We start from the raw sequence: 24,957 nt of genomic DNA, 5'->3' as shown, positions 1-24,957 counted from the left end.
AAAAATCATGATGACACTTAATATAAAATTAATGACACCAATACAAAACACGAAACGGAAGAATCTTCGTTCCTCTTTACCGTCCGGCCGAGAAAAGCCTAATCACATCTTTCTCCTCTATTCCTCTTTTTAAAACATGAGATCTCTCCCTTCTCATCGCCATTAATTTCTGTGTTTCAAATCTCACCATCGTCTTCTTCTTCTTCTTCTTCTTCTTCTTTTATTTCTGAATCTTGATTGATTTGTTCTTTTGGGAGGGATAGGGTTTTCCAATTCCAAGGCCGGTTCTTGAGATGGAGGAGAACAAGGTGGCCGCGGCGGCGGAGAGAAGATCAGGTTGTGGTTTATTGACTGTAATGTTTGGTAGACGTGGCTTGTGGTCCAAGAAATCTACCGCAGCCGATAACGGTAGCCAGAAAAGCACATCTACGGCTGCAACCGCCACAAGCAACATTCAATTCACTAAATCTCCAGGAACCGAGTTAAAGAAGCCTCGCGATGATCAGAAGAAGGTTTTGGCCGAGCCAGTCCAGAATAAAAAGATCCAGAACCAGAGATCCGTAGTTCCATCAAAACCCTCGTCAAATCAATACCCTAATAACCATCAATTAGGGAGCTACGAGAGTCATCAACAACAACAACAAAGGAGTAGTTATAACAACAATAGTAATAGCGTTGATCCATACCGAGGAGGAGGACAGAGGAAAGTGCCGAGAGAAGCCATTGGTTTATCGGGTGAGCTTGAAAGCATGATCACCGATCATCAGAAAGCAAGAGGAGCCAATGGATTGGTTCGTGCATCTTCTAGTAATGTAATGTTATATGGAAACCTTGGCAATTTAAATCAGACAGGACCAGTTAAGGCGGGTGTAAATTACGGTAATAACAATGGATATGGCGTAAAGAGGACTACGATGGCCGCCGCAACAAAAAGTCAAGATCAATCAGGATCTTTGTGTAGAGCAATCTCAACAAGGATGGATCCAGAAACGTTGAAGATCATGGGGAATGAAGATTACAAGAATGGGAATTTCGCAGAGGCGTTAGCATTGTATGATGCAGCCATTGCGATTGATCCCAACAAAGCTGCTTATCGTAGCAACAAGAGTGCAGCTTTGACAGCCCTCGGGAGAATTCTTGATGCGGTTTTCGAATGCAGAGAAGCAATCAGAATTGAACCTCATTACCATAGAGCACATCATCGATTGGGTAACTTGTACCTCAGGTAATCGAAAAACCCTCATAAATCATAACTCTTTGTTATATATAAACATTGTAAAAAGATCATACAAATTCCTATAGGCTAGGAGAGGTGGAGAAATCAATATATCATTTTAAGCATTCGGGTCCAGAGGCTGATAGTGAAGACATTGCAAAAGCGAAAACTGTACAAACAAAACTCAACAAGTGCACAGAAGCTAAGAGATTACGAGATTGGAATGGTTTGATTACGGAGACAACAAACACAATCTCTGCAGGAGCTGATGCAGCCCCACAAGTATATTCATTGCTAGCAGAAGCCTTGTTGAAGACGCATAGACATCAAGAAGCTGATGAAGCTTTGTCTAGATGTCCTGTTTTCGATGTGGATACCAGTACTAGGTACTATGGACCCGTTGGTTATGCTGGTTTCTTGGTCGTCCGTGCTCAGGTTCACTTAGCCTCTGGCAGGTTTGTTTTGTTTTCTTCTTCTTTACAGTTCTTGGTTTATTATAGTAACCGGTCTTAAATTTGACAATTCCGGTCCTGTCTCACATTTGAAGTGTCGGTTTACTGTTACAAGTTTTGGTTTTCTTGTAGTAACCAGATAAAATCTATATACTGTTTATTTAGAAATCCCGGTTACTATTGGTTTTATTGTAGGATCCCGGTACAGAGTTATGTACGGGTCTTCAATTTGAAAATCCCGGTTTAATGTTTGGTTTTGTAATCAGATTCGACGAGGCGGTGGAGGCGATCCAACGCGCCGGCAAGCTAGACGGGAACAACCGAGAGGTGATCATGGTATCACGGAGGGCACAGGCGGTGGCGGAAGCTAGGTTCAGAGGAAACGAGCTGTTTAAAGCCGGGCGGTTCCAGGAGGCTTGCGCCGCTTACGGCGAAGGATTAGACAACGATCCGCGAAACTCCGTGTTGCTATGTAACCGCGCGGCTTGCCGAACAAAATTGGGTCAATTCGATAAAGCTGTCGAGGACTGCACGGCGGCGCTCTCCGTACGTCCGGGATACGGCAAGGCACGACTCAGAAGAGCCGATTGTAACTCCAAGGTAACAATTAAAAAACTAGTGGGGTCAATTTGAAAGGAATAAGAAAATATGAGACTTTGATGTAATATTAAATAATTGCGGGTGCAGATCGGAAAGTGGGAATTGGCGGTGGGAGATTATGAGATATTGAGGAAAGAGACGCCGGAAGATGAGCAAGTTACAAGAGGATTATCAGAAGCTCAACAACAACTCATGAAACGCCGTGGACAAGACTCTTGAGAATTTTCCGGTGATTTAAAGATCAATCACCGTGAGGGATAATATCTATGCAGGACTGAGAAAAAAAAAATGGCCGGAATATTCTATGTTCGATTTTACTCTTTTGGGACGGCGAGCGACAACTAAATGACAAAATTGTGTGGATTCTATAATTTTTATATTTTTGGGTTTGGATCGATTCAATTGTTTGTATAGGAATGAGATTGTGGGAATACTGTATTTAGCTTTACAAAATTCAAATATTTGTCTATGGTAACAAAAACGAAAAAATAATATGCCAAAGTTTTCCAATGCCTAAGACTAGGCAAGTCACAAGTGGTTACAGCCACCTATGCCGGTCTTTGCACCGGAGAGTTCGACTCCTAAAACTTGGCTTTACTGTGGATCGGACGTCGACCAATGTACCCCGTACAAAAAAAGAATATCAATATATGTGTGACTTGCTCTCCATGTTCGTCTCCTATAATATACATTGATCACTAAAATGTCAAGCATTATTCTAATACAACACATTTGTTTTTCATTTTCTTTATTTGAGGAAAAAAAAAAAACCGACAAATTCTCAATCACACACGGAAACATCACATTTTGACCCCAAAAGTTATAAATAAAATAATCTCGCATTACATCAACGTGGGGATAGCAACTCGCTGATTCTTGACAAAGTCCGAACAATGATTTCTAATCGCCGACAGCTCATACGGCGAAGCATCACGAGCCAGCCATTGTTCCACTTTAAACTTCTCCTGAGAACAACTTTTCTTCCGACGGCTCTCACTCATCGTCACTTCCACGTAATTGCAATACCAACCGTGATGATCACCAGAGCCATCGGATGTCAGGTTCATCGCGCAGACCGGACCTGAGAGACAAGAACCTAAACCGCTGAAAATGTCGAGATTGCCCCTCTCGAAATAGTCGTGAAATGGACCCATTAAACCTCCCCATGACACCAGATCGGAGATAACCGCGTTTTGACCGTAACTGTCGTAAACACGGAGGCTCATGACCGAGTCTGTACCGGCTTTCCATGCCGTACCGGTTCTTATGTAAACCGTGAACACGCACATGTCCTCATCATTGTCCAACTAATTATATAACACATAAATATCATTAAAATCTACACGATTTTGATAATTATAAGATTTGTGTGCGTATTTGCATTTTGCAAGAAAGTGACTTACGGCTATTGCGACGGCGGTGAGAAGGAGGAAACTGAGGAGGACGGTGGAGCTGCCGCGTGACATCGTCTTCTTTTATAACTCTTTTTGGTTCGTGAACTAAACTGTATGAAAATCGAGGAATGTTGTAAACTTTGAAATTTATTATAAATCCTTTACTTGTTCGCTTAAGCAAAGACTAATAATTTATGATTATAAAATTTATTTATTTTCTGTGGCTTGAGAGATTACAATAATACAGTTATTAATAGTTTATGTGAAATTGTGGATATTCCGGTGGTGTAGCTCTAGACAGTTGGAACTAATGACTTGTTTGAATTTTTCCAACAGATGTGTGTGTTTTTTTTTGTCACATCCCAATTTCCTAAATGATATTGGGCTTTTTATATACCCCAGATCAAAGTTTGGGTTTTGTTTTTGTCTTTTGGCAAATGTAGACTATGTAGTGTCTTATTTAATTAGTCCATGTTTGAAGGGAATAGTTATAAACAAACATAGCATATGTCATTTTTTTGTCAAAGCATATGCTCCTTATGATTTGCACTTACAATATGCTCATTATGATTTGCACTTACAATATGCTCTTACTTAAGATATTAATTGTTTGTCAACAAAAAACATTAGTTTATTCACCAAACGAGTTTCTTATTTCGAAACTCCGAGCATAAAATTTTCAATATGGACTCGTTATCATAGATATTCATATTCCAACTGAAACCAAGTTGGGGTGTGCAACTGTGCATCCACCAAATTACACGGCCCATATTAAATTGTCCCAAAGCACATATCACATTTGATTATATATATTCGAATGCCTTTTTAAATGTTTTTCTTTGTTAAAAAAAAGAAGAAGAAAAAACTTTGAAGAGGTGATTTGTGAACCGTTGAGGATTCCATCAAATCAGAATCTGATATCGTTTTAAAGACACCCACTTGTAAGTTGTAATGCATATGCAACGACCTTTGAATATTTATAATGTTCTACTTCTACCCTTAATTAAGATAAACAAATCTTCTCGGGTTTTCAATTTACTTTCATGATTTTCTTGGAATATTCTGATGGCTTAAAGAAAATTAGATGCTAGCTTTTTCAAATACTTTTGCAGACCATGCGGATTTGGGCGTGGTAATGCTAGATTGTCTCTCCAATTTCATATATATCACGCCGTCTTCAGATTCTTAAAGGTAGGATGGTTATATTTGTATTCTTATACTATTAGTTAAAGGCACTACCTACTTACATTAATTATATATCCAACTTCATTATTTTCCATCTACTATGGTTAAAAAATGTTACTTCTGAGATAAGGTTCTTTGAAGATATGGAGCTTTAGACTTATTAGAAACTAGAGTCTAGAGATGCCTCATCAGTCATCACAAGATAAGTCGATAACAAAAAGCATATACGATAAGTCGATAATTTTCCTTTTCGGTGTATAGGGATAAAATGAAAAAGACAAACTATAATAACAACAACAAAATAGTAGTAAGTAGTAACATTGTGGAAGGCGCATTTGCCAGTTTAGTTTTTAAAATTTATTATAGGATAAGCCACAATATAAAGTATTTGATTAATAATGCGGAATGTATCGATGTTTTATCATTGCATTAGATTGTTATCATCACTAATTATTATAAGTAATCGATCAACTTTTTTTGTTTTTTTTTTCTCATACCCAAAGGGATAAGGGGTAATTACTCTATGGTTATTAATGATTATAATTTTTTTACAAGGGTTTTATAGATTTTGGGTTCTGATTTTTAAAAATTTTTTTTCCCTTTTGTTATAGTAAATTAAATTTCATATATTATAGATTGGGATTATCAGAAGCTGAACTACCATTTCTTGCTTGTGGATATAGAGAAAATTATAAAAAAGAAACCAGTGGTAGCTAGAGAGGACTTCTTAGTTTGGAAGTTTAATAAGAGTGGTGATTTTCGGTTAAATCAGCATATTGGTTGGCAGAGCAAATCAATAATCATATATTGATTTAAGAAGCGAATATGCAACCATCAATCAACCAACTCAAATCGCAGGTATGGAAACTACAAACCGATCCAAAACTAAAAGTCTTCCTGTGGAAAGTATTAAGTGGAGCTCTTCCAGTGTTATCTAAGCTAAATCGTAGAGGAATGAGACTTGATGAGAAATGTCAAGTTTGTGGGCATGAAGGAGAATCGGTAAACCATGTTTTATTTGAGTGTATTGGTGCCACACAAATATGGGCGTTATCAGACTATCCTTCTCCGGAGAATGGTTTTAATAAAGGTTCGGTTTACTCAAATATGCATCATCTCCTAGTCAACAGAGGAAATATTCAGTGGTCGGCTCAGTTGAGAAAGAGCTTTCTTTGGATTATTTGGAGGATTTGGAAAAATAGGAACATATTTTTCTTTGAAGGCAAGGTTTTCACTCCTCTCAAATCAGTGGAAAAGATTAGAGTAGAAGAATGGTTCACTGTCCAAAGGTTGGATATCAATGGAGAAGAGAGAATTGAGGTAGACTCAAATACAAGGGGAGATAGGGAGCCAAGGTGCAATGCAGGGGAGAGAGGTAGAGTCAGTGATAAAGGTTGGGAGTCGCCTCCTATTTCATGGGTGAAATGCAATATTGGGATTTTTTTTGTCGCGGAGGAATCATCTGGCAGGTGGTTCCTGGGTTTTAAGAGATGAGAAAGGCGATGTTATTTTTCGTAGCCGTCAGGCTTTCTGCAATACGATAAGCAAAGATCAGGCCAGTTACTTAGTAACAATCTGGGCAATCGAAAGTTTAATCAGTCTCAGATGGGCTAATGTCTTTTTTGCTCTGGAGGACACTACTATCGTTAAGTGTGTACATAGACCGAAAGCCTGGCCATCCTTCCTTTATGAATCAGGTGAAATTCGAAGGTTGTTGGCATTTTTTGTGCAATGGGGTTTGGAATCAGAATGAGCGAAAACTAATAAAGGAGCTCGTCTCATCGTTTGCAGTGTCACAAGTGACTGTAGGCTTCAATCTTATGTAGCTGTTGGATTTCCTAATTGGCTGCATCATGTTTTTGAAGATGAGAGAGTTGCATCCTCTGTCTAGTTTCTTTTAGAAGGAATTTTTTGGTATAGTAAATAAAAGCTAACTTGACAAACCATGTTCAGATAAATGGTGTAGTTTAATCTAGTTTATCAGTTGGTTTCTAGGGGGAAGGTTTCTTGTTAAGGAGATTTCAATACTTTGTATGCAATCATTTAATGTTTCATACCATATATATAATATAATTCAGCTCACCAAAAAAAAAAGATATTTACTCAAAAGCAAAGTTATATATAAAGCAAATGATACGAAGCAAGGAAAAGAGCAACTCATCATATAATGACAAAAGAACCATACCTTTTCTTTTCAATATTCTTTTTTTTTCATTCTCTCTCTCTTTTAGCAGTGTATGTGTGGACCGACAATAAGTGGCAATTCATTTTCCATCTTCTCTTTCTCTTGCAAGTTTCTTTTAAAAAATATGATAGAATTAACTAGAGGGAAAATAACATCTTAAAAAGTCATTAGTTAAATATATACATTGTGTATTAAGATTAGGTATTACTGCTTCATTAATATGATGATTGTATGCTTAAAGTTCGTTTGTCTTCTTGTTCAATCCACTAACGAAAAAAAAAAACAGTCTGTTTTGATTAAACTTGAAACTTTAAATTTTGTATTTAAAAAAAACTAATCTAAAATAATGATTATGGGCCAGTGGGCCAGGAAGGAAGTGAGTCAGAAAGCGTAGGAAAGCCGTGGGGAAGTGGGCCCATATCCACGACCGAAAGTAACTGTATTTTTTCTAAGGCAGCGATACCGTTAGGCTTTGGCAGTTGTTTCCGTTTACCTGTCTTTGTTCTTTTTTTCTTTTCTCTTCTCTACTTCTTAATTCATAAATATTCAGATTAAACTGATTAATACACACCGAAAGTTATTTCTAAGTTCAAAGAGATATAAATGTAACATTGAGAATTATTTATAAATATATTTGTATACGGACTTTTCTATCAAGTTTGATTCCAAATAGGTATTGTTTCACATAATAGAGTTCTTCGCTATAGATGGAATACAATTCTTTATATCATGTCATGTGGTATATTTTTTTCCTATTCCACGTGATATGGAACTGTTATGGTCCACGAATATTTATTTCTTAAAACTGTTGGTAAAGAATATATTTGTACGTATTCTTTTTTTCTTGAATATATATTTTCTGCTATGATTTTCGATGTTCTTTTATATTATTTGTGTGCATGTTTTTTTTCAATAATTATAAAAATTTTCGAGTCTGATGAAAGATTTTTAGTTGTTGTTCCAGCAGATTTCGAGTTAAAAGAAGGTGATACTACTACGCTAATAATATTATCATTTATAAAACTGATGAAATCACTATCAGATTTTGTTTTTCTCTAATAGAATTTCATAGTTCCCTATAAAATAAGTTTACAATACAAGGGAAACAAAGGATCGAAACGTGTTAGCTCCATAATGCTTCGACAGAAAAAAAGAAAAGATAGGAAAGTGATAAGAAACACACACTAAACCAACGACGTCGAATAAGCTTCTTTACATGTAATCACACTCTCATATCTCACTTCATCACAACTCTTTACAGCGCATTCCTTTTACTTTCTTATAATTCCCCCCAAAAATCACATCAACTACAATTCTTTCTCCAAAAAAAACAAAAAAAAGTCCACATCAACTTTTCTCTCTTTTAATTACATAGAAAAGGAAATAGCAATAACTTGGCCAATATGCCAAAAACCTCATGTCAATTTTAGACACGTTGAATGTCCCCAACTGATTTTGACCTTCTATTATTGCCACTAATTGTAAGCTTCTCATTTCAACATGTATACATGTTTGATACTCGAAAAATCCTAAACTAAATTCATTTGAATTCCGGCAATTATTGTAATGTAAAGTGTTGGCAGTTGCAATTTGCAATCATGATCAAAGACAATAAGATGATATTTTCAAATTTTGAACTTTCACTTATTCATGAAAATTTGAAGCATTGGACGATTATCCTCTTTATATATAACACACACACACACAACAAAAAAAAAGTTGGGCACTTATCGTAGCAATATGCATACCATAATCATTAGGGATTTATGGTATACGTCTGGTTTTTGTAATGATACAAGTGACAAGCAACTGAATACATGTAATTCAGAATGTACTTCAAATTATTTTTTGATTATAGAAGACAATATTGGGCTAACATAATATTTAGTTCCGTGACCGTGGTGATATGGACTCAAAACAGTAATTTATTTTGACTTTACAATAAAAGAACACTAGTATTAAAATTTAACTAAAAACCATCTTGATTAGGAAAAAATTATTTATTACTTTTAACTCGGGAAAACTATCAACAAAGTCTCTACTCTCTAACCTATTGATGGGATCAGTCGGGAGGAGGCGAACATGTGGACTTGGTGCGTGCACGTACGATGAATGCATGTCTTAGTATTACTTTTTTACTTAATTGCTATGTTTTTTTCTTACTTGTGTGAAGATAATAAAATAAAACTAAAGAATCTGCCGACCACTAGAGAGGGCTTTGTGTTTCAATAGGGACACGTACCAAAGTAGACCACACGTGTGGTGTCGGGTTTAGAAAGAAGGACAGATTCAGACGAGTCATATGGTTTGGGCAGCGAGGGACAAGCTCCTGACACGTTATGAACCTTTTTGAATCTTTTCGGACTCGGTCCGGTCCATGGCCGGCGATTTAGCCTGACAACTTCAATTGACTTCCACAACAACGTACGTAGTTATAATAATTGATACAATCGAATATAAAACTTGAAAACTATGTACAACCCCAATTTATGATGAGGTAGCTGTTTTCTGAAATAAACATTTTTCGTCATATAAGAAGAGAAAAAAAAATTGCTAAGAATAAATAAAATTTTCAAGGAAAAAAACATCATTTTGAGTGAAGCTCTATAAAGGTCAAGATAAATTTCATAAACTTCGGGGAAGTGCATGCACGTGTAGCTAACTAATTCACAATCTAACTTTTTGAGACATTAGTTATACGTTGAATCGTCGCCAAAAGAGATTATAGATGTTTAGAACAATATACTTAGAAGATGTTCAAAGGCGTTGATTCAGCCGGAAAACACGGGTCTGCTTTCCAGTTTATATAACTTAATAAATTGGGTACTAGTCAGAACAATATATTTTTTTTTAGTGAATCAGAAAAACCTAGACCTCCTTTACTTTATTAAAAAAAAGAAATTACAACTGGACATATCAAGGTTACGAGACCCCTCATATATCATCGTCTAACACAGAAATAACAAAACTAGAACAAGACTCAAATAATTCCAGACCAAGCGGTCTAGAGAAAACATATTGTGCCAAACCATCCGCGAGATGATTGGCCTCCCGATACACACGGGACACACGGACTAGCTAGTCCTTCGAGATATAACCATGGCACCAGCGTACCAGGAGGGACAATGGATGCATATCAGCAACTCTCTTGTCCAAGAAACCTGCAACAACCTCCGAATACACTTCGATCACCAGCCGAGGGATTTGCCTTGCCCACGCAAAGTAAAGCCCATAATAGACTCCCAAAGTTCAGCCAAATTCGCCGAACAACAGCCAATATTTATGGAGAAACCAAAAAGCCATCTCCCCTCCCTATCTCGTAACACTCCACCCGCTGTAGCAGGCCCCAGGTTTCCTTGAGACGCCCTATATGTATTGAACTTAACCCATCCCTCCTGTGGAGGTTCCTACACGATTTGTTTCACCACTCGGGAAGCATTTCCATGCCCTCCTCTCTCATCAGAAAGTGCTAAACAAACCTCTCTCGCCTTATCTTTGATGAACTGGACCCTGTCGCGACATTTACCAGATTCACCAAAGACGTTAATACATCGCCATTTTCATGCCCACCAAACTGCCATTGCAAATGTGATAGCCCAAGGAGTGCCTTCCGCTCCAGTACTAGAGCTCAAATTCTCAAAGATCCACTCAAGTAGCGTCTGGTGAAAGAACACTCCTCTCCTTCTGGCTGGGACCAGCCGAATCCAAATACCAGACATAGCTTGACAGTCATGTAGGACGTGAAGAATAGTTTCCTCTCCTCCCATACAAACCTGACAAATATTTGAATCACTCAAATGACGTCTCCAACGTTCCGCATTTGTCATAATTACTCCATGTGCGACCAACCAGAGAAAAACCCTCACCCTCTCCGGTACCGCTGCCTTCCAAATCCTCTGAAACCACGAAGTCATATTCGGCCGAGGTATGGACTCCTGAGTGAGAGAGTGGTGAGCGGACTTAACAGAGAACATTCCAGTTGGACTCTCTCGCCAGGTGATTCTATCCTTCGCACTAGTAAAAGTGTCAACCCCAACGGCTGCAAGCCACAACTGAGTTTGTTGTGGGAGCAATAAGGCTAGGCGTGTCCAATCCCAACCTACCCCATCAATCCAAAAATCCCTCACCCGCGACTCCAAGTCCAGTGTCGGGACATTCTGATTAACCTCATCAATCAAAGGACCCGTCCCCAACCAATGATCTCGCCAAAAAGATATGGATAGCCCATCTCCCAAAATCCAACTTAAACCTGGTAGAACCACTTCTCGAAGCCCCGAAGCTATACTCCTCCAAGTTTAAGACCAACTACTCTTCACCCCAATCCAATCACGGGAATTGCCACATCCCACCTTATATTTACTACACACCACTTTACTCCACAAACTATCATCCTTCTGCAAGATTCGCCAACCAATCTTAGAAATCATAGCCTTATTCATTGTTAGGGCTGAACGAAAGCCCAAACCTCCATCACTCTTTGGTAAACAGAGTTTCTTCCAAGATACTAGGTGTTGCTTCTTTTTCTCAGAGACCCCTCCCCAAATGAAAGTACGAGATACCTTATCCAGAGCAGGCAAAGTTGATTTAGGCATCATGATGGAGCTCATAGTGTGAACAGGAATAGAGGCTAAAACTGTTTTAGCCAAAGTGATTCGCCCCGCCAAGCTCAGAACACGCCCCTTCCAACCCGACAGTCGTGAAGAAACTCGTTCAACAACTCCAGTGAAGGTAGTCTTGTTAATCCGCTTATTTAAAACTGGCATGCCCAAGTATTTACCAAGGTCTCGCGTCGCCATTATCCCACTCTCTTGGCTGATCCGCATCTGTAGATCCCTGGTCACATTCTCTGAAAAGAAAACCTTGGACTTCTCAAGGCTCACCTTCTGTCCTGAGGCGATGCAAAACCTCTCCATGATGCCTCGAACCACCTTAATCTGTGCAACTGACGCTTCAGCGAACAAAATGAGATCGTCGGCAAAAAAAACATGTGACAACTTAGGGCCACCTCTTGATAGTGAAATTTATTTCCAGGCCTTAGCATCAATGGAATGCTCAATCAGGTGGCACAACCTCTCCAAACATAGAACAAATAAGTACGGTGACAGGGGATCTCCCTGCCTGAGGCCCCTCTCCGGCTGAAACGCTTCGGTTTTCTCTTCATTCCATAAAATATGCATTGAGGGACCTGAGACACACCTCATTATCCACTTGATCCAATTCTCCGGGAGACCTACCGCATACAACGTATCTTCCAAGAAGTCCCATCTGATACGATCGTAAGCTTTTTCCAAATCCAGCTTAAGAAGCATCCACCCTTTCACACCCTTTTTCCTCTACATCGAATGAACGGCCTTCTGGACAATTACGATGTTGTCTGTACTAAGACGTCCTGGTATGAAACTAGACTGTGTTGGTCCGATCAACATTGGCATCAGATGCTTCAACCGTAAAACCATGGTTTTTGTCACTGTCTTAAATAAAACATTGCATAAACTGATGGGACGGAACTGCGTAATCCTCTCTGGTTTGTTTACTTTAGTAATAAGAACAACCAAGGCGTCATTCATTTCCTCCGGTAATTCCCCCGTTGCAAAGAAGTCTAACACAAAGCGAATCACTGAATCGCCAACCACATCCCAATAATCATGATAAAACACCGGTTGGAACCCGTCTGGTCCTGGTGTTTTGTATTTACCAATGCTACGAATAGCTGCCTATACTTCAACACCAGTAAAAGGTTTCCCCAACAGTTGCAAGTCTGATTCCACCAAAGGAGCAAAACCCTCTTGCGGTAGCTTTTCCACCACATGATCCACATCATCCATTGAATATAATCTTTTGTAGTACCCTACGGCCAACTCCTCCAGCTCCTGCTGGTCCATGATCCAAGAGCCATCATCAGATTTCAACATTTCAATGCGGTTTTTTCTTCTTCTGATGATTGTGGAGGTGTGAAAGAACTTGGTATTCCTATCCCCCTGTGCAATCAACTTCTCACGAGATTTTTGGAACCAAATCATCTCCTCCTGTTCCAAGATCACATCAAGCTCATGACACAATTCCTCTTCTCGGGTCAATAAATCATCTGTCTGCTGCGAGTCCAACTGAACCTGCACTCTAGCAATCGCCTTCATTATCTTTTCTTTCTTCTTTTTGACATCCCCAAAAACATATTTGTTCCACTGTTTGAGCTTAACTCGAAGAGTAGAACGAGCCTCCGGGGTGGATAACTGATCATCCCAAGAAGAAAGTAACAACTCCTTAAAGCTACTATATTGTAGCCATGCTGCCTCGAAACGGAATGGTCGACGATGCGGATCCCCTCTTCCAGCAGGACACAACTGTAAGTATAAAGGGGCGTGGTCCGACGCGAGGAATAGGAGATATCTAACCGTGGCTTCTTGCCACTTTAACCGCGCATTCGCGCAACACAAGACCCTATCGAGCCGCTTAGCTACAAAGTTTCTTGCTTCCTTACCTCGCTTCCAAGTAAACTTTGCACCCGTAAACCCTATATCAATTAAGGATAAGTCATTAATCCACTCATCTAAAACTAAAGAATCCGGAGACACGCTACCATTTTCCCGTGTACGCTCGTCAGTCAACACAATATTTCTTAACAACAACAAAAGATAATAGTTTTATTTGCAGCTTTATTATTAAAAAAAACTTAATATAAGTGTAAAGTGTAATTTCATAACCAGAAATTGAAACAAAGGATCGAGAGAATCCGAATCTATAGCCCGTGAAGCCTCTTTCTTCGAACATTACATATTTGCTTGCGTCATCGTCAATTAGATATCTGCATTATATATCTTCATTCTTGAATGACAAGTAATTCAAAACATAAACAATAATATCCCTATTTTTCATATTACAAATTTGAACTATTTTAAGATTTGTAAGAAAAAAGAAAAAAGAAAATCTTTCTATGAATGTTAGCTTTTAAACCGAAAACCGGAATGATTTTTGTTTTACAAATATACTTGCATTGATCGCGTTCACATCAGGCTCGAGTTATTTTTTCAACATACATCGAATCGGAAAAAAAATTAGAGGCACATGGCGAAACGAATAAGATCCTAAGAAATCAAGAATACTTATTTATTAATCTTGTTAAGAGATGATTCCTTGAGAGACTGTCCAATGTGTCCATCTAGTATTCTTCATGGTTTGACTGTTCTTTTTTTCATAAGGCATAGTATAATTTACTTTACCAAAAAAAAAAAAAAAATTAGGTCTACATTGTATAAGCAAATATTACGGTCACAGATGAAATGATATTAAAAGTTCCGTTTATTCTGATTTTGGTGTATATTACGAATATATAGCTTATTGGAAAAAGAGTTCCCTTACGAATAGATTTTCAATCTGACAGAACAATCAGTTTTAATTCAAAAAAGGTTTGTTGGCTATGTTGAATTATGAATCCGCGTTTGGTAAGCATTTATTAGAAAACTTCGTTTTTTTCTTAATCCCGAAGATAAAAACTTAAAAAGAGGTGTTATAAAGAGCCATTACTCAATTTGAAACTAAATGGTTTTGATAAAAATGTTAGAAGCTAGTAGTATCTTTAAATGTTCTTAGTGTGTTGGACAGAAAGTCAAACGTTCCTTTCCCATCTCCAAGTATCTTATTCGGCATTATAGTCAAACAAATAATATAGTCTATTGGCTTCGTGTGATCGTGCCATTGACCAGCTAGTTTCAAACCATAAACGTGATCAAACAGAAGACTGAACTTTCCTTGAATAACACACAGATTCCTCGTAAAATATTGAATTCTTGACCTACCGACTCTCCCTCCTCCCCTATGTAAATTTACTGCCCATTTTTCTATTTTTAAACTTACATTTACGTTTCTAGAAATAAATAAAAAAACATTCGATTCATTCCAATGTCAAACCCATACTTCTTTTGACCGAGTACCAATTATTATTATTATTTTTAATCCAATAATAGGGATGCATTATGTAGTAACGAGTAAGAGCATATTCCCACGCGATCCACGGGTTCGAGTTGATTACATGCGTATTAGTAATACAGAGTCCACAGGTTTAGCAAACACACGTATATGATATAGTATAGATTTAGGATAACCCATTTATAAAAGACTAGTAGTATTGTTTTTTCGTTTTCAAGTTATACACTTACATATACAGAAATATCAAATAGTACTAGTACAGATTTACTATTTTCGTATGCAGAAAACCATATCTATATATAGTTGTGTTGACAACAAGAAAATATTAACATATATAGTGCATTTTTGTTGTTAGCATTAAATGGAATGAAATAAAAAAGTCATACTGTCAAACTAATTTGAATATGAATGGAGATAGTGGGGAATTTTGCAATTATATCACTAGTAATTGATATAATATGCGTTGCAGCCGCAGCTGGTTTTGAGGTTAGCACAAAAATGGGTGCTTTTGGTTTTCAAAGACAAGGGGCGTCTTCGAGTTACACTTTTTAATTATATAGTATTATACAAATAATTACTAAATTTCATAAAGCTTCTTTATAACATCTAATAAGCATTGTAGATGTGAATGCACACATTTGCATATTTTACACACCCAGAGAATGCTATGCGTTCTCCACTTTCGGACCTCGCAAACATGCATGCGATGACACATGTATACTTCATTAGAATGACACACACCGGTTCCGTTACAATGTGATATGTTATAACAAAACCCAAAACTTATCACTAACAAAGACAACATAATTTGATAAGTACCAAAACCGAATGGGGTCTGCGAGATAAATCCAATGAACAGATAACGGTCCAAAATCCACGTGCAAAAAAAAACAAGAAGCATTACAACTTACAATCAAATTCAAATTGTTCTGAGAGCAATGCTGAAATCCGGATAGACTACAACTTTCTCGAAGGGTCAATCTTATTAAAGCACGGGATTGCTCGTTTCTCGCATCTTTGTATAAATACGAGCCTTCTTAGACCATGATTAGCGGGCGTTACTTAAGCCGTTACTCAACTAAATTGTTTTATTTAAAATTAATAAAATAATATAAGGAGAAAAGAAAAACACAAAGAACCGTTCTCAAAATCCTCCTGGTAGAAACGATTCTTTACTTAATTCTACATATGTCACTTTTCTATTTGATTACACAATAAAATATATATTTTTTTTTTTGAGAAATGGGGGAAGTAACATGCGGTAATGATGCTCTTAATCCTGTAACCTTTTAAATAAATAATATATATTGATATTCCATGACGAAACACATTAAAAAAATATACTTTTTCTATTCCACAAACATTGATGTTCTATGATTTATTTTTGTCCCATAAAGATTCATGTTTTACTATTTTTAGTTAATTAATATTAAAATTTTGTAAATTTCAATAAGTGATCAATAAGAAAATTTGAAAATCTAAATAATTATTAGTTTATAAATATATAATATATTTTTAGTAAAAAATAATATTATTTTTAAACTTAACAATTATTATTTCTTAATTTACGTGAAATCCCTCAAACATCAATTTTTTAGGAACAGAGGGAGTATATTACAGTATTTATTTCTCAATTTAGGTTTAGTGTCTATTGAACGATTGGTTCGATAGCTCTAAAAACTTAGTATTTTGTATGCTCGAAATTTTCAATAACTACAATTATAATAAGGCTTTGTTGGTCTATCATCCAATGCGTGTTGTTTTTTTTTTTTTTTTTAATTTTAAATGTTTGTATCTTTCTGAAAATTTTTCCATAAACTATTTTTCCTGTCAATTCGTGAACAAAAGTTAGGTATAAAAGAAAGTTCGAGAGAGATATTGGTTTATTACAATATGATGATTTTATGTTAATAAAATGTAATGTCATTTTTAAGTATCGTACGTGTAGCTGTATGCATCACAAGGGGTCGGGCCGGCGGGCTCATACAGTCATTTTAATTTGTTAATGAAATCGGTGAAGTCGTCTAGCTTAGATGGTGTGGTTATTGCCAAGGCAATTTATATGTTGTATATTCGGATTTCCAATAATGTATCATAAAAAGTAAATTAATAACTATAGTTTTATTGAAAAACGAAGCAATCTTTTTTTTTTGGGGAATAATTTAGAGTATGTGTTCCATTCCATCCATGTGTATAATAGTATATATAGATCGTGAAAGCTTTTGGTTTGTATATTATCGGTATAATTAAAATTGTCCCAATAAATAAATAAATATTACGGTTGATATCTATGTTGATGTGGACATTAGTTGGTTAGTGAAATAATAAAAACAACTCGATTACTTCAGTTTTATTTTTATATATCATATGATTCGACGTCGTGAGCTTATTAAAAACATACTATTATACGAATACGACCTAGACGAATAAGACATAGAGAGGGAGAGGTGAAGATGGGTGCTTCCTTTGCATTGGGGACACGTGGCATTGTAAAGGGACCATTAAGACAAAGAGAAGAGTCACACCACCTCCTCCTCCCTCAAAGGCTCAAAGCTGGGCCGGCTTTGTAGGTCCCCCACATAAGAACCTCGGTCCCATGGCTCCCACTTGTAACTCTGTGATGGCTTGTGCTTCTTCTATAAAACCCACCTCTTGGTCCTCGCATCTTTCCCACACTATCTCTTTCTCTCGTCTCTTCGAACACTTAAAGAAACACTTACCAGATTCCTAAAAAAAAGAACAACAGAGCAACTTCACTTCTTCTTCCTTCTCAACAACTCTCGTTTCTCTTTATCTTCAATCTCTGATTTTCTCAATTCAAGATTTCTCGATTTTTGTCGAGAAGAACACTCAATCTCACTTCACCTCCTCTGTTCTGGAAATCCCCTGTTTTAGTTTCCTCTGTTTCATAGTTTTTATAAAATGGTGAGCCAAAACGTCGTCGTATCAGACGCAAAGACGGGGATCATTACTGTCTCTACAGTGTCAAACTCATCGGTCTTTACTCCTTCCGCTCAAAAGCCACCGACTGCTCCTGGTTACATCTCAATCTCCAAGAAAAAACTGCTCAAAAACCTTGAGATCAATGGAGCTCAAAGTCAAAGACTTACCTCTTGGGTTGACTCCATGAGAGCTTCTTCTCCTACCCATCTCAAATCACTTCCTTCTCTCTCCGCACAAGAAGAACTCAATTCTTGGATCGTAAGCTCCACTTTTTTTTTTCCAGTACCAAAAAAAAAACTCTGTTTCTTGCATAAATTGCTAAAATAAGTGTTATTTGTATTAATTTGATTCCTACCAGAAACGACATCCATCAGCACTAGACATGTTCGAACGTATCATCGAAGCTGCAAGAGGGAAACAAATCGTCATGTTTCTTGATTATGACGGTACTCTTTCTCCAATCGTGGATGATCCAGACAGAGCTTTCATGTCTAGCAAGGTTGTTATAATTAATTAAGAAAAATTTCCTTTTTTGTTGTTTTGTTTTGTTCAAATCTCTATCTTTTTTGTAGATATTAATCTATGTTGTGTGTTTCACAGATGAGAAGAACAGTGAAAAAAATGGCTAAATCTTTTCCAACTTCTATAGTTACTGGTAGATGCATTGACAAGGTACATTTTGTATAAATAATTTTATTTCCCATATTCGTAACAAATTTTGTTAATGAACCAATTACAATATTCATATGTTTTTTATTTAATTTTTGTAGGTTTATAGCTTTGTGAAGCTAGCAGAACTGTATTATGCTGGAAGCCATGGAATGGACATTAAGGGGCCAACTAAAGGTTTCTCAAGATACAATAAGGTAGATTCTTACACACAAATGAGTACTAAACTTCAATCTTTTTTTTTTTTTTTTTAAATCAAAAGTTACCTTTGTTTTTAGGATAAACCATCTGTTCTATACCAACCAGCCGGAGACTTTCTTCCCATGATCGATGAGGTAATTAAATTTGTGTTATTATCAATTTTTGTTTATTCTGCATCTCCCTGTGTGTTTTTAATCTCTTTTAGAACTTCAAATTTAATTAAGTGTTTTTTTCTTCAGGTTTATAAGCAATTAGTGGAGAAAACCAAATCAACAGCAGGAGCCAAAGTGGAGAACAACAAGTTCTGTCTTTCTGTTCACTTCCGTTGTGTCGACGAGAAGGTAAGAGAAAAAAAAAAAAAAGTAGAAAAAATCCGATTAATGTATGTTTATAAGAAATCAAATCTAATACAGTGAATGATGATCTTAAAAATCAGAAATGGAGCGAACTGGCTTTAAAAGTTCGGTCGGTGGTACAGAACTATCCGACGTTGAAACTCTCTCAAGGTCGAAAGGTATTATGACGTGACATCTTCTTGTTGGTGAATGTTGGATTAACGTATCTTAGTTTTTATAATTAAAGGTATATGATTTGGAAAGTAATTTTTGTACTTTAAACAGGTGTTTGAAATCCGACCTATGGTTAAATGGGACAAAGGCAAGGCTCTTGAGTTTTTGTTGGAGTCACTCGGTGAGACTCTTTTTCTTCTCTTGTTTAACTTTTTCATCAACAATCAATATGGCTCATAAATGTGCCTTTTTCTAAATTAAAAAACTCTGGATGTTGCAGGATTTGAGAACTGTAACGAAGTATTTCCGATTTACATTGGTGATGACAAAACCGATGAAGATGCCTTTAAGGTATACAATTTAAATAAAAATTATAAATAATAGTAATATAGTCCCGATATATATATATATAACCAATTAAATTTGTCATACACTAATTGCGTTTTAAACTAAATCAGCTGCTACGAGAGAGAGAACAAGGCTTTGGCATTCTTGTCTCCAAGTTCCCCAAAGACACCAGTGCGTCGTATTCTTTGCAAGACCCACCGGAGGCAAGTACTTAATATACTATTATGTAAAAACAAAATAGTGCTAACCTAAAAATAATAGATGTATCAAACCGTATGTTTATACGTACGATTTACGCAATTATAATGACCTTCTTGTAATGTATATGTACAGGTGATGGATTTCTTGAGACGGTTGGTGGAGTGGAAACAAACGCAGCAATAAACGTGGAAGGGGCAATGAAGTACATTTAGTAGTCTTTTTAATTAAATAAATAATAATCGTAACCATAGGTGCATATATATATATAGATAATATGTACATCCCTAACCTATGATGGAACATTGTACAAGATCCTCATATAGGTTGATCTTGTTCATCATAATTCTTTTCTTTTAGAAAAAGAGATTATATGAACAAGAAAAACAGGGAACTTTTATCAACTTGGGGATATATATATTTTTAATTATAGCCTTCTATCTTTATTGCTTGAAGGCAAATTTTTTACTTTTCAAGTTAGGCTATTGTAAGGGAAGGGGGGTATATATATAGATGATACCTTTTGTAAAACTACAATGCGAAATGTGTATCATTTTTATGAAATATATAATCATATTTTAGTTCTTGTACGTATTCCTCTTCATAATTTCTAAACAACATATATAACTAACAAAAAAAAAATCAATGCGCGAGTTTTAATAAGATGTAGATTGTCGACTAGTGAGACCTAGACACATATCCTTGGTAGGTCCGAACTTTATTTCACGACATGAAAAGATACAGAGTACTTTGTGCGAACAAAGACCGAGTCGTGACAAATTCTTCAACTTCCAAACCTTTTTATTTTATTTTATATACAATTAAAGACTTTTAAAGTACAATTTCTCTAAATCAAAGAGAAAAATAAAATAAAGAAAGGACAAAATTTTCGTCAGTTACTTGCACCGCATGGGAACCTACATGTTAAGTACGTGTTCCACTTCATGTCCATATCATTTGTCCCTCACCATGCATATATGCATGTTGGACTTCTCGTAGATCCTTAATACGTGTCAACGTTGGAAATGTTGGTCCACGCTTCGAAATCAACCATTCATAATGTTCATTTTTTTAAAAAGGGATCATGAACCTATGTAGTGTATAGTATATGATTTAATGTGCACATGGTGATGCATGTGAAGGAGAATGCCTTAACAATGGGGAGCCACATTTTATTGACACGTGTCATTGTTTTTACCAATTTCCCTGACATTCTCAACTAACCAAGATGGTTAATTAGTTCTTTGAATTTGAGGATTTCATTGGGAATTTGATTATTGTTAGTCACTCTCAACGTTTAATATAATAAGGTTATTTCGATTTTTTTTTTTCTTTTCGATATACGTTATGAAAATTTATCTTGAATTAACAAGGAAAAAAAAGAACAAGAACAACTAAGCAAATAATTATGAAAATATATTGAATTTTGTTTTTTCCCTTCAAATAATTCAAGTCCATCATAAAAAAAGAAGTCCATAAGTTTATATTGGACTCGACTTTAATTAAAGATATTGGGTTCTTAAAATATATATAGCCCAATAAATGGCCCATTAAAAAGAAAGAGAAACAGAGTTAGGTTCAAGAACAAGAACTTCCATGAGGACCATTTACAAAGCTCTGAAAATAAATAATCTTCTAACAATTTTTGTAAACAAACGAGAGTTAAGAAGCTCGAATGGGATTCAGAAGAGTTTCTCTAAAGCGTCCCAATCAATCTCCAAAGAAGGATACTTGTGCAAACCCATCAACAAACTCTCATCTTCTTTCATACAGTCGCTTGAGAAATCCAACAACGTTATATCCGACTCAGGAGAAGACCCCGAGAACCCGGATCCGAATTTATCCTCAAAATCCGGTTCTTTCTCCGGTTTAGGACCCGTATAAAGAAAGCCAGAGAACACGTCCTCTGTTTTGGCCTGTTTCTTGAGCTGAGCCTGAGGCAGAGGAAGAAGATCAGAGTTATTGCAGATGGATTCGATCTTTGCTTTGATAGACGGAGACAATGTATGTTTGTAGTAGTCTCCTTGAATAGCAATGTTTGGGAAGTTGAGACGAGCGTTGTCTCCTCTGATCTTATGAGCAGCTTGATCGTAAGCTAACGCAGCTTCTTCAGCCGTTTCGAACGTACCGAGCCATAACCGGGTTCGGTTTTTAGGTAGGCGAATCTCAGCTACCCATTTGCCCCATTGCCTTTGTCTTACGCCTCTGTATAGCTTAACCGGTTTGGTTGCCACGTCGGTTTTTTTCATTGGGGTTGGTTTAGCGGTGAGGAGATGACCACTGCGACGACGAGATTGGTGGTTGTGCCGGAGATGTAACTCTGTTTGAATTTGGAGGATTTGAGTTGGAGTGAGCTGGTTTAGCCCAATCGGACCGGGTTGGTTAGATACCGGCAAGACTTGGTTATTATCAGTGATGAAGTTAGGAGTTAAGGTTTTTGGGTTTGAAGAAGAGGTAGAAGAAGATGAACTTACCTTCATGAACGGTTCAAGAGCTTTTGTGAACTCGTCTATGTAACCATTCATGTTTAAAGCTATTGCCATTTGTTAACCAACAAAAAAAAAAAGGTGAGAAACAAAGATATTTATGTTTCTTTTGTTTATATTTGAAATATTCACGATCTTGGGTTTGATAGTTTCGCCATAAACTTTGGCTTATATATGTGTGCTCGTTTCGGCCATGGGGTTTTTTTTTTTTTTCTGTGGTTAAGTCAATGACGCATTTAAATAATAATATTAGTATGAAATAAACGCGTTGACAATTGTTATGTCTACTTAATTTGTTTCTGTTTTATTGGTGTCTCAATTACTCAGGCAAATTTACAAAAATTTACAATGTGTTAAGTTTCTTAGCATATTCAATTCAAGTGAAGCAAAGTAGTTGTAGTATTAAGAATCTAAATTACAACTATATTTGCATATAGCCTTTTTACAAGTGTACAAACTATTCATTCGTTTAAGAAAGAAACAAGAAGGATCTGTATTTGAAATTTTGGGGATATGACTGTAATCAACATGTTAGATATTGAATTTTTGAGATTTTTGTTTTGTTCATAATCCTAATTATGAAAAGGGAGTATGTGTAAAGTAGGATAAAATCATGAAAGGTAACAAAATAGGATTGGAACCAATCAGCATTGAGTGTGAAATCAAAAAGTGCCAACGTAGACGTGTATGCACGCTGTGACTTACGTGGATTAGACATGTAAACTACGGAAGGCACCTTCACTCTCAATTTTAGCACAACAACTTCTTCGGTTCCTCTTCCTCCCTTCCTTTTAGTCTTTTTTGTTATTTAAAAACCGACAAAGATGATTCATTAGTTCAGAAAATTAGACATTTTAAATAAATAACTATATTGGAATTTTTAAATATAAGATAACATAGTATAAAAGAAATTGAGGCTCTCAGTTTTAACAAAGGAAATGAGGCTCAATGTCAAACTATATTATATAAGAACTTTTTTGGTCAATGCCTCTATAATAGTATAAGTTTAGATATTTTTTAATGAGCTTTTGTTATAGCTTCAGGAAAAGCATGGGACTTGGGTTGCTTCTCGTGAATCTTCTCTACTTTTTTGTTTTTTTGGTTTTTTCTCTTAGGCTTTTTGAAGATATTTTTATACCAACCTCATTTTGTATTAGTAGCTTTTTTTACAAACACAAGCATGTAAGCCAAACGGCTGGCTAATCAGTATTCACAAAGCTTGAAGCTTTTGTAACGAAACAGGGACATGACTATAAATCTGAATACAAAACTTATCAATTACGGTTTTTGTTTTTGCAGCTATTTGAATCATATGTTGACTATTGCAAACGTTTTAAATTGTAAGAATCTTTCACAAATTGAAAGACAGTTTACACACTAAATTTAACAGTGTGAGAATTTTAAACAGAACCCGTAAAATCGACCTAAATTTTTATATTTATTAAAATAGTGTGATGTTGTATCAACTCTTATAAGTTGATAAAATGCATATGAGCATTCTAAACAGAATTAAGAAAAACAAAAAACTAAAGAAAAGAAAAAGAATTCGAGGTGAAACCGCTAATTCGTTGACTATACAGCCAACCTTTTTTCAAAATAATGTTAAATAGTTGACATTTTGCATGTCAAAGCAGAAACAAATCAATACTCCCTATTCTTAATTACTTCATTGCTAAACTAATAGCATGATTAGGTAGCCAAACAATTTTTATTATGATTCCGTGGACCTCTATTGATTATCAGTACCTATTGTGGTGCTACCTCTTATTTTACTTAGAATTCCAACAATACTTATAAGAAACTTTGATTAATAATAACCTTCATATTAGATAATAATAAACACAAAAAGTTGTTTGTAAGGGACATTAGCAGCAACAAAAGGATGAGAAATCGAATAGAGACATACATGCAAACACAGAGGTCAATATTGTACCTACTCTCAAAGGACAGATACAATTTGCTAGAAGAATCAAGTGAGTCTAACACTAAACGTAGATGCAACATCACAATGATGACAATAGAAGTTATAATACATACATGAGTTGCTTGAAATATAAGGAATAAGGTTACAAGAGTCTTACAACATTCAAACCAGTAAAGAACAATCAGTACCTAACTGTTGTTGTGTTGAGTTGTTTTCGTCGCTCTCTCCAAATCACTCTTGCAATTCTCTCTCAACTCTTTCATGGCTACAAAGCTATTATGCTGCAGATTATCAAATAACAACGGACATCAAAACACAGAAACCAAGTTTCAGTAAATTAGAAACATTTTCAAGTTACGTTCTGAAAAATCCAATAGAGGCTCTGAGGAACTTACAAGGTGGTTGCTTTCACGAGCCAAGATGCCTTCCATGTTAAGAAACAGAGATGTCCATTGACCCATTACATTTTCTGTGTTTGTGGAGTTATTGGAGTTTTCAGATCCATAAGGATCCGCTGGCTTCCCTTTACTATTCCTTCGGATCAAGCCACTAGCTTCTTTCTGGCTCTTCTTCAGCACTGCGTTAAGAACCGATTTATATGACCATACATCTAATTTACCAACGTTATTCGAATCAGAGTTTTGCAGTGTGATTTTAACACTTACCTGATAATCGACCTTTGATATCCTGGTAGTGAAGATCTGACCAGATATATGCAGCTGAA

At 36.2% G+C, this 24,957-nt stretch overlaps 5 protein-coding genes across 7 annotated transcripts in view; 2 read left to right on the top strand and 3 right to left on the bottom strand.

The window, feature by feature from the left end:
* The window catches only part of LOC104727164 (inactive TPR repeat-containing thioredoxin TTL3-like), a 5,057-nt gene extending 2,285 nt beyond the window's left edge, over window positions 1-2,772 (top strand). The window contains exons 2-5 of one of the 2 annotated variants that reach the window (XM_010446191.2): window positions 864-1,225; window positions 1,303-1,671; window positions 1,935-2,268; window positions 2,356-2,772. In XM_010446191.2, the coding sequence (XP_010444493.1) occupies window positions 864-1,225; window positions 1,303-1,671; window positions 1,935-2,268; window positions 2,356-2,487 (1,197 nt within the window). In that variant the 3' untranslated portion in view covers window positions 2,488-2,772. Of the gene's footprint in view, window positions 1-548; window positions 1,226-1,302; window positions 1,672-1,934; window positions 2,269-2,355 lie in introns of both variants that reach the window. The other variant, XM_010446190.1, reaches the window with a different exon arrangement.
* On the bottom strand, window positions 3,046-3,863 carry LOC104727163 (PLAT domain-containing protein 3). The gene is made up of 2 exons (XM_010446189.2): window positions 3,672-3,863; window positions 3,046-3,575 (listed from the first exon to the last, which is right to left on the bottom strand). The coding sequence occupies exons 1-2, from the start codon at window positions 3,732-3,734 to the stop codon at window positions 3,111-3,113; spliced, it is 528 nt and encodes a 175-aa protein (XP_010444491.1). The 5' UTR covers window positions 3,735-3,863; the 3' UTR covers window positions 3,046-3,110.
* LOC104727162 (probable trehalose-phosphate phosphatase J) lies at window positions 17,622-20,407 on the top strand. Its single transcript, XM_010446188.2, has 11 exons — window positions 17,622-18,156; window positions 18,257-18,397; window positions 18,499-18,570; window positions 18,669-18,764; window positions 18,846-18,902; window positions 19,008-19,109; window positions 19,205-19,282; window positions 19,389-19,458; window positions 19,558-19,628; window positions 19,736-19,828; window positions 19,959-20,407. The coding sequence occupies exons 1-11, from the start codon at window positions 17,878-17,880 to the stop codon at window positions 20,007-20,009; spliced, it is 1,110 nt and encodes a 369-aa protein (XP_010444490.1). The 5' UTR covers window positions 17,622-17,877; the 3' UTR covers window positions 20,010-20,407.
* On the bottom strand, window positions 21,401-22,433 carry LOC104727161 (ethylene-responsive transcription factor ERF057-like). The gene has a single exon (XM_010446187.2). The coding sequence runs from the start codon at window positions 22,364-22,366 to the stop codon at window positions 21,506-21,508; it is 861 nt and encodes a 286-aa protein (XP_010444489.1). The 5' UTR covers window positions 22,367-22,433; the 3' UTR covers window positions 21,401-21,505.
* LOC104727160 overlaps window positions 24,180-24,957 on the bottom strand; it is a 9,419-nt gene continuing 8,641 nt past the window's right edge. The window contains exons 3-5 of one of the 2 annotated variants that reach the window (XM_010446186.2): window positions 24,899-24,952; window positions 24,629-24,810; window positions 24,180-24,514 (exon numbers count right to left, since the gene is read on the bottom strand). In XM_010446186.2, coding sequence (XP_010444488.1) covers window positions 24,422-24,514; window positions 24,629-24,810; window positions 24,899-24,952 — 329 coding nt within the window. In that variant the 3' untranslated portion in view covers window positions 24,180-24,421. The remainder of the gene's footprint in view (window positions 24,515-24,628; window positions 24,811-24,898; window positions 24,953-24,957) is intronic. The other variant, XM_010446184.2, reaches the window with a different exon arrangement.

This window comes from Camelina sativa, chromosome 11 (assembly GCF_000633955.1).
Source record: "Camelina sativa cultivar DH55 chromosome 11, Cs, whole genome shotgun sequence".
NCBI classification, from domain to species: Eukaryota; Viridiplantae; Streptophyta; class Magnoliopsida; order Brassicales; family Brassicaceae; genus Camelina; species Camelina sativa.
The sequence above is the reverse complement of the archived record's forward strand: the minus strand, read 5'-3'. Positions and strand labels throughout refer to the sequence as shown.

Coding starts and splice junctions, on each gene's coding strand:
- LOC104727161 (XM_010446187.2), bottom strand. CDS start 22,366: ATGGCAATAGCTTTAAACATGAATGGTTACATAGACGAGTTCACAAAA.
- LOC104727162 (XM_010446188.2), top strand. CDS start 17,878: ATGGTGAGCCAAAACGTCGTCGTATCAGACGCAAAGACGGGGATCATT. Junction 19,110..19,204: donor TCCGTTGTGTCGACGAGAAG/GTAAGAGAAAAA, acceptor CTTAAAAATCAG/AAATGGAGCGAACTGGCTTT. Junction 19,629..19,735: donor CCGATGAAGATGCCTTTAAG/GTATACAATTTA, acceptor AAACTAAATCAG/CTGCTACGAGAGAGAGAACA.
- LOC104727163 (XM_010446189.2), bottom strand. CDS start 3,734: ATGTCACGCGGCAGCTCCACCGTCCTCCTCAGTTTCCTCCTTCTCACC. Junction 3,576..3,671: donor TCACCGCCGTCGCAATAGCC/GTAAGTCACTTT, acceptor TTATATAATTAG/TTGGACAATGATGAGGACAT.